Genomic DNA, 8,856 nt, shown 5'->3' with positions numbered 1-8,856 from the left:
CGACTAGAATTATAGTAGATAGGTAGAGTTCCTTCACAGAACAAACTGAAGAAATGTGCTTTTAATTGTTTCTTGATGCTGTTTTTTCTCGTTAGGTTCTTAATGTGGTGAGGAAGACTATTATAAATATTCAATGCTTGATAGTAGATACCTTGCGTTCCATAAGTAGTGGAATTAACTTGGGGTAGAGTGAGCAGGTTTTGAGATCTGGTATTTCTTTCATGGATAGAGCTTATCGAGACAATGGCAGATGTAATCTTCTTAAAATTCAGGATATGATTAATGATAATAGATGCAAGTCTAGATTTGATGAGGACATCCAGTGGCATCACCTTAGTTGTTACGTACAGCTGAGTAGTGGGATACAATCTGTCCACGCACAGCATTGTTTTTAGTATACCATTCTGCAGCACTCGAATCTTGGACACTAGGAGTTGGTTAGTGTATCCCCAAATATTGCACATATACGTTAGGTGAGAGTGGAAGTAGGCATAGTACAAAGAGAGGAGCTTGTCAATGCCCAAAATTTTTCGAAGGCGGAACATAAGTCTATTAGCAGCTCGTAATTTAGGAAGCAGAGCATGTATATGTTCAGACCAATTAAGGGTCTCATCCAGGATCAATCCCAGATATTTAAAGGATTTAGCTCTATCCAGGTTATGGCCTTCCAATAAAATTTGCAAGTCCTTAGGTTCTTCTGACGACTTGTGGAAAATCATGTACTTTGTCTTTTTCACATTGAAGGATAGTTTGTTTAAGCAGAACCAGTTGAAGATAGTCTTAAGATCTTCAGTTATTAATTCTTGGATGCTTTCATAATCCGAGCCTTCATATACTAGTGCAGTGTCATCAGCAAATAGTTTTAGGCTTCCCTTTAAGGGGACATTATTAAGATCATTGCAATAAATCAGAAACAGAAGAGGCCCCAGAATGGATCCCTGAGGAACACCACACAGGATAGTTAATAGAGAACTACAGATATCATCAAGTCTGACATATTGCAGGCGCTCTTGAAGATAGGATGTAATCCACTGGTGGGCAAATCCTCTGACACCACACCTAGACAGTTTATCGAGTAGAATTTGGTGATCGACCGTATCAAATGCCTTTTTAAGATCTATAAAAATGGCAACCGATTTCATTTTGCGATCAAGACTCCTCTGAACAGTAGCAACGAGATCAAAGATGGCTCCTTGTGCATCCTTATCTTTTCTAAAACCATATTGACAATCAGCGAAGAAATTGATTTTATGAAGATGCTCTTGTAATCTGTCATACATTGCTTTTTCTAGTACTCTTGAGGGGGATGATAAGATTGCGATGGGTCTGTAGTTACCTGGATCCTTAGCAGAGCCGCTCTTAAAGATTGGTTTGATTTCTGAGAGTTTGAGTTCATGGGGGAAGATGCCTTCTCTAAAGGATGCATTGCTCAGTTTAACTAATATAGGAACTGCAGCTGGTGCTAAATTCTTCATTAAGTTGTTGCTAAAACCATTAGGGCTTGAGTGTTTATTTGATAGTTCATTAATTATTCTTGTTATCTCTTCCTCCGTTACATTAGTTAGAATTAGGTCTTCCTTGAAGAGTGGAACAGCATCCAGATAGCTACCAATCCCTTGAGGAAGTTCTTTCGAGAGGCTTGGTCCAACGTTAATATAGAAGAGATTGATTATGTCCGCTATTTGTTTTTGTTCATTGTATTGGGTTCCCTCATAGTCAATTGACACAATCTTGGTTTCTTTCTTTGAGGAGACACCTGATAGCTCATTAAGGATTGACCAAACCGTTTTTTTCTTGACCAAGAGCGACTCCATTTTATTATTGTAGTATTCTTTCTTTAATTTTCTTCTGAGGGTGTTTAATTCATTGGTAATATCTCTATGCAGTAATTTATATTGAAGGTTCTTTGGGTCCGCTTTCAATTTTTTATATATTTTTTGTTTCATCTTAGATAACTTCAAGATTTCATCGTTAGCCCATGGATTCAGTTTTTTTTTGTTTGGAAGAGATACTTTAGTCAATGTAGATCTGTTTAATGCTTCTGAGAATGAAGCATGGAGACAATTTGAGATGTCCTCAGTTGACGTGCATTGATTTAGTTGAGGGTCAACACATTCTGCAAATTTAGAGATTAGTTTGTCAGTATTAATTTTTCTTCTTGTGATAGGACTGTCAGGTGGCAGAAAACAATTTTTGATTTTGAAAGACCAAATCAGAGCATTGTGATCACTTATTCTATTTTCGACTGTGAAGATTTCCATATGACCTTTGATAACATTAGTTGCTAAGTGATCTATTACTGTATTAGAGGCTGGCCTAGTAACCTGATTATTGAGAATTTCATAGCCATAATTGGAAAGAGTTGAGACATGTAGGTCAGTCTTGGGGCAATGTTCCTTGATGTTTATATTAAAGTCACCAATAAGGAAGGTAGGCATGTTGCCAGTTGGCTGTAGTAGATCTTGTAGTATTTGATTACTTTCAACAGCCATTGTGATGGAGGGATTATAGAACGCAATCAGATTAAATTGTTCTTGTCCAGCCAAGAGTTTTAGCATCATATATTGGATTTCTTCCCCATCAGCTTTACTATCTAGACACTGTATTTTTTTATTGATGAAGCACGATATACCACCACCTTCTTTATTTTTCCTTGTATGATGAAATGCCTTGTAGTCTTGAATATTGAAAAACTGAACTTCTGAATCTTCAAGCCAGGTTTCTACCAGGATAATGATGGATATATTAGAGTAATAATCAAGGTATGTCTTGATTTTATCAAGTTTCAGGTTTGCTCTTAGGCTTCTAACGTTGAGATATAGACATGAAATTGATTTGGCTAAGAGCTCAGGCTTGTTCGTGGATGAGTGTTGTAACAGAACGTTAGAAAACCCCATTGCTAGCTCGATTTATTCACTTAGGTTGACTTTTCTAATTCACTGGCAACACGATTAATATCTCTGTCGGTTTTAATTTCATACTTCATATTGGATTCATTGGGGTCCTGGGAGGATTTCCTAACCCAGATTCTGGAAGCATCATCGACCCATACATGGGCTTTGACTTGAAAGAGATTCTTCATTACAGACCTGGTTTGGTAGGCTAGGTGGCTTTTTTCTTTAGTTAGTAGTACATTGATGTAGATTCTTGAGTTGCCCTCAAAGCCTATTTGATTTGCCATTATTTTCTTCCCATGTCTACCAGCTTTGAGTTCGTTACATTTTTCCCTCTGTACGAACTTAACAACAATAGGGTTGATTATCTTCCTTGGGTCTCTATGAATGGCATCAATATTCGATGTCTCAATGGAAACATTGCACACCCTTCCTATGTCTTTGATAATCTCAAATAAGTTTTCATCTCTGGTAGCTGGTACTCCAAATATCTCAACGGTATTCTTCCTATTGTATTCATTCATGTGGTTAATTGAAGTCTGGCATTTTTCAAGCTCTTTTTCGAGTATGCTGTTTCTCTCTTCAAGCATGCAAATCCTCTCCTCATGGTCCTCAGTTTTCTTTTCAATTTGGCATACTCTTAACTTAATGTCATTCACTCCGGATTGCAGATCCTTAAGGGAGCTAGTATGGCTATCTAGTTTAGCATTTAGGGAGTTATCCAGTTTCTTAATATGCTCAAGAATTGACTTAATTCCCGTGTTCTCCTCAGTTAGGGAGGCGTCTGCTGGTGATTCCTTGGTGCTCATAACCTCACTTTCTGGTGCCGACTTGAGGCACTTCTTGCAAGCATAAATCCAGTGGTTTTTCGTAAGTCCAGACTGAATTTTATCAGCACACTTGGTTTTGTGAACAGGTTTGAAACACTTGCCACAGTCTTGTTCAGCAGATCTCCCATCAAAACTCTTATTACATACATTACATTACATTACATTAGATTAGCAAATTTGCAGGCCAATAAGGCATACAAAATAATAAAGATGCTTCCTGTCCCTCACTGGGAATTGGGACAGGGTGAGTTAGTGTATTTACTGGGAAATCACCTACAGCAGGAGAGATGGAAGACTCAACTTCCATTCCAGTTTTTATCTTCATTATTGCCTGATGACATTGAAATAGTCAGGTCACATGTGATGTCAAACAAGAATCCATACCTTGTATTTCGTGAAATCCGTGTTGATAAATCTTTGTGGATGGATTTAATAGAAAAAAGTAAGATTTTTGATCTTTTATAATGTTTTAATGATACATTTCTTATCAACTAACCATTGTTTTCTGTAAATAGATAGTGAAGTAATTCCATATATAGAAATGTTGCACGAACAGTGGAGGGATGTGCCAGCTCTCGCAAGGTAATGTTTTGTCAGTACGGTATTTTTGGCTGAGCGATTAGCGAAGCCTATTACTCCGTCTGGTCGGAAAAAACTTTTTCTGTCTGTCTGTCTGTCTGTCTGTCTGTGTGTCTGTCTGTCTGTGTATCTGTCCGCACGAAAACTCGAAAACGAATTGAGCGAGCGACCTGGGATTTTCAGGGTCGTTTTGTATCATAAAAAGACAGATCGAGTTCGAAGATGAGCATTCTAGCTCAAAAATTGGATTTTTAAAAAATCGAAAACAACAGTTCCCAAAAATGACGTTTTTTAAAAATATTTTTTTATGGTTTCCTAAGGGGTAACTCATCAAAGTAGAGCCCTGTGGGCGAAAATTTTGTCCGTTTTGCTCTAGCTTAAACCGTTGAGGCGCTAGAGGGTGTTTTCGACGAAAATAAGCAAAAGAATGTACAACCCTGCATGATTAGTCGAAGTGACGGGCGTTGACGGGCCGGAGGCCTATATCTTTGTGCACATTTTTGCACTACCTGACTCGGATGTCAGCGCCGCAGGCCAAGGTAGATGTATGCCAGGCGCGTCACAGCGTAACAGTGTTTCGTGAGGTATCGCGAAGCCTGTTACGCGAGACGTGGTCTGGCGTACATCTACCTTGTATGTCATTGGAACGAAATATTAACTGCTTTCATTTTAGTTTCAGTTCATATTGAGGACCAGAGAATGAAATTCATATTAAGTTGCAAGGAATCAAAATGGAAGATGAAGTTTGTGTTGGAAGTGTGAATGATTCATGTAGGATGTATTGTAATTTGGTTTTATTCTAAAAACATACTTTTACTGTCTCTTATTGTAATTTATATTCATTGTATTTTTGTATTTTAATTTTTTTACTTGGATGTGATGTGTTTTAAGTTGCATTAAAGTAAAGAAATGTCATCAATTATTTTCTGGTGGATCATTCATTAATAATCCCTAAATAATTCTTAAATTGAAAGAAACTCAAAATTTCTCTTTCATGATTCTTATTTCTGGTCAAATTTTATGAACAATGGGAACAATGCCTCTGAAATAATGGATAGTTCTCATGGACTACAGTTCACAATATACTAACAATATTATCACTACGACCAGCCCTGACTTTTAAGTAATAGATTGCAATTGCAGGGGCTTCACATCGTTGAATCCCTTAACACGGTGAATACCGACCCATTAGATCCGCCTTTTAACTCCGTCCGCCTTTTGTGGGAGAGGAGATTGAGTGTCAGAGTTTTGTAAATTTGAGTCCTACGGAATAGGTGGGTGGGGATTGTTCATTTTAATTCTGCAGGCATGTGGGGGGTGGTGGGGTTGTGTTAATGGTTTTTATGTGGGGTTGGGAATGGAGTGTGTGAGGATGTGTTGAGGGATTTCTTGTGAGGATATTTTGGTGGATAGTTGGGTATTGGTGATTTTTGCTGGTATAGGTTTGGGTGGGAGAAGTTGTGGGGTTTAAGGGAAATTATTGGGACTTTTATTGATTCTTTGGGTAATGTTTGTTTATTGTTGGCATGAGTATTTTTATAAGTGAGGGGCTTTTCTTGGTTGTTGGATAAGCATTTTATTAATTTTTTTGTACATTTGTTTGAGCTGGAGTTAACTAATGGCATTTTGTAGTATCTAGTGGTCCTTTGTATGCTTAAGTAAATGCCTTTGTTATGTTGATGGCTTCGAGTTGTGCTATCCATTCATTTCTTCTTTTGATGGAATCTTTGGAGTTGAGGAGATGTATTCTTTGGAAGGGGAATGAGTGGAGCATGATCCCAGATAAGGTTTTTACCCTGGACAGTGCAACGTAAGTTATTCCGGGTGACATTTCTTTTAAACCAATGTCTATGACTGCTTTTTGCAAAGTCAAGCCCTGAGATTGATGAATTGAACAGGCAAATGACAGTGTGATAGGGAATTGTGTCCTCGTACAAGCATCACCTGCCTTACTTGTCCATGACTTTGTAAGTGACTGTATGGGAACAGTTTTTAGGTCATTGTCAAGATATGGACCAGTGTATGAGTCAAATTTGCATATCAGTACATCAGGTGGGTCAATTTGGGGGTTGGCATCTTCTCTGTACAAAATGTCTACAATTTCTCCCATTGCGCCATTGACCAGACCTTTCTCTGTCCACAGGTTGCTTTTCAGCATAATTTTTGCTCCTTTTGCTAAGTGCAGGACAGGAAACAAACCTTCAGCATCATCTCTTGTTCCCCGAGCTGCTGCATTGCAATTATGTAAAGCTGGTATTCTTGCTATTGGTTGTTGTTGACCATTGGTGGTTTTCATACTTATAAGTTTTTCCTTGTTGTGTTTGAGGACTTGTAGTGTTGTTGGGTAGAGGTGAATTGCATCTTTAAAAGTTTCTCTTTCTGTTGGACTGATATTTGTTGCGAATCGTGTCTTCAAGACATTATAGTCTTCCCTATTTACAGCACCAACACTTATGTTATGAAGCACATTTTGAAAGACAGCATCATTTTGTCGTAGGACTTGATTTAAAACAACTGCACCTTGGAAGTTGTCATATATGAGTTTTCCTCTTAATCTTTCTGGTGAATTTATATTATCAGAATACACTGGACTGTATCCAATAGGGGGAAGTTGGCGGGCATCTCCAAGAATAAATACAAATAGGTTGCCAAAGTCAGCAGTGTCATTTCCTTTTCCTTGGGTTATTCTCTCTTCTATCATTTGCATCAATTGGCATCCTACCATGCTGAACTCATCCATTATTATAAAGTGCGTTTTCCTGAGTTTTTCTTCCAAAGCATGTGCAGCAGGTCCCTTTAATGGTAGGAATTCTTTTTGCTTGGGGTTGATGTGTAGAGATGAATGTATTGTGCTGCCTTCTACACTTTTTGCACTGACACCTGTTGGAGTTATTAAGAGGAAACCTTCGTGGCCAAATGCATTTATAATTTTGTGTTTCATTGCCTGCACAACCAAACTTTTTCCTGTTCCTAGTCAAATAAAAAAATTTGTAAAGAAAATATTATTCAATAATAGCATTACATATTAGAAAAAAACAAGAAAGACATAATTACCCGCTTTGCCTTGTATTATTATTCGCTGAGGTATTTGGAAATTTGGTTTGAACTCTGGATTTATTATTGATTCAATCTGCATGTCAACTAATTTTGATATACTGGCTTGTTCAGCTGTGAAATCTACAGAAGGGTATGGCACTGCAGATGGTGGTGTATTGTCTGTTTCCTTTTTAACTTTAAGGAAACTTTTCAGTTCTGGTAGTGTTCCATATTTTTCATAAGAGGATAAAGCAGCATGCCAGTTGTGATTAATGTCAACATCTCGTCTTCCTAACTCAACTTCTGTGACATTTTGGTTGGGTCCCATGTTTGAAATGCACATCCATTCTTCTGCAGAGTAGAAATCATCTTCATCTTCTTGATCTGCTTCAAATTCTGTTTCTTCTGGTGTCATTTCAGTCAAATCTGTTTCATGTTGTTTGTTGGTAGAAATTGTTCCTTCATTGTCTGTAAATATGTCTTGCCAAGGTTTACCTTGTTGAAGGAATTGTTGCTCATTCCTCCATGGAACATAAAGCAACACCTGTTGCCTAAAAAATTCTTCATTGTTCGCATCTTGATTTGCATTAAATTTCAACTTCGGATAAATCTGAACAATTGCTTCTTTTTTATATTTCTTGAGGGTTGACAAGTTGTAGTTTTTTATCATATACCATAGGCATTTGTCTTCAAATGTATCTTTTCTTTCACAATATCTGTCAATGGAATGCTTTTTTTGTCTACTATTTTCAGATACTTGAACATATCTCTTATAAGAATTAAAATTTAATGTAACAAAATTTCGATTGTCTGTTTTTGTCAAATTTAAACCCATCAACAAGTGGCACGTTTCTTGGGCTGAGAAATCTCGCTCAGAACTTGACTGAATGTAAAGTCTTTGTAGAACTGATTTGACCTTTTTATCTTCCTCTGTAGTCTGGAGAAGCCCTTTCAGCACATCAACCATTGTCTTTGATTCTCTCTCTGGCTTTGAGATGTATTTGGCAAGATAATTGATTAATGCTTGTTTGGATAATACTGCTGAAATATCAATGTTTGCTCTCCATGTCTGGATTATGTACGGATTATAATTATTCAGTCTAGGATCATTTCTTGCAGTAACTAATTGTACCTTTTTTGTTTCAGGGCATACTACAATTGTTGTGCTTTCTTCCAGTTTCTTGGGAAATTCAAAGCGGCATCCTTTTTTTTTTGGTCTTTTTGTTTATGCGAAGGCAATAACCATCCTTGCATTTGGTGTGTTGTTGTACTTTGTTCAATAGCTGTGCCAAATCTTCATCAGCATTTGAAATATTAGAGGCTCTTATTCGACAAGAGAATGCCCCGTTTGTCCGACAAGTTATTTGTCCGACAGTCGTATCTAAGCAAATAAATTAAATAAGTGAGGTATTACAACAACAGGGAAAGGGCTCGTTTCACTTGTCCGACAGCCGGAGTTGCTTTTCAAACTTTAATAGCGCTAAAATACTAGAACAAGTAGTTGCTGCAGTAGGGTT

General features: G+C 37.4%; 2 protein-coding genes and 1 long non-coding RNA gene across 3 annotated transcripts in view; 1 reads left to right on the top strand and 2 right to left on the bottom strand.

The window, feature by feature from the left end:
- Nucleotides 1–2,917: 2,917 nt before the first annotated feature.
- LOC113215548 (uncharacterized) lies at nucleotides 2,918–3,727 on the bottom strand. The gene has a single exon (XM_026435185.2). It carries the CDS (start codon nucleotides 3,701–3,703, stop codon nucleotides 2,918–2,920), a length of 786 nt encoding a protein of 261 aa, XP_026290970.2. The 5' UTR covers nucleotides 3,704–3,727.
- Nucleotides 3,728–4,006: 279 nt separating this feature from the next.
- LOC127750328 (uncharacterized) lies at nucleotides 4,007–5,125 on the top strand. The gene is made up of 3 exons (XR_008011636.1): nucleotides 4,007–4,166; nucleotides 4,240–4,306; nucleotides 4,977–5,125. It is a non-coding gene; the product is annotated as an uncharacterized LOC127750328 (long non-coding RNA).
- An 881-nt stretch (nucleotides 5,126–6,006) lies between these two features.
- Nucleotides 6,007–8,856, bottom strand: part of LOC113208486 (uncharacterized) — a 12,906-nt gene continuing 10,056 nt past the window's right edge. The window contains exons 12-14 of the mRNA XM_052271779.1: nucleotides 7,358–8,408; nucleotides 6,257–7,273; nucleotides 6,007–6,179 (exon numbers count right to left, since the gene is read on the bottom strand). Of these exons, the coding sequence (XP_052127739.1) occupies nucleotides 6,007–6,179; nucleotides 6,257–7,273; nucleotides 7,358–8,408 (2,241 nt within the window). The remainder of the gene's footprint in view (nucleotides 6,180–6,256; nucleotides 7,274–7,357; nucleotides 8,409–8,856) is intronic.

This window comes from Frankliniella occidentalis, unplaced genomic scaffold (assembly GCF_000697945.3).
Source record: "Frankliniella occidentalis isolate FOCC.00 unplaced genomic scaffold, Focc_3.1 Scaffold172, whole genome shotgun sequence".
Classification (NCBI taxonomy): Eukaryota; Metazoa; Arthropoda; class Insecta; order Thysanoptera; family Thripidae; genus Frankliniella; species Frankliniella occidentalis.
Note: the sequence above shows the minus strand (reverse complement) of the source record. Positions and strands in the feature narration are given on the sequence as shown.

Coding starts and splice junctions, on each gene's coding strand:
- LOC113215548 (XM_026435185.2), bottom strand. CDS start 3,703: ATGAGCACCAAGGAATCACCAGCAGACGCCTCCCTAACTGAGGAGAAC.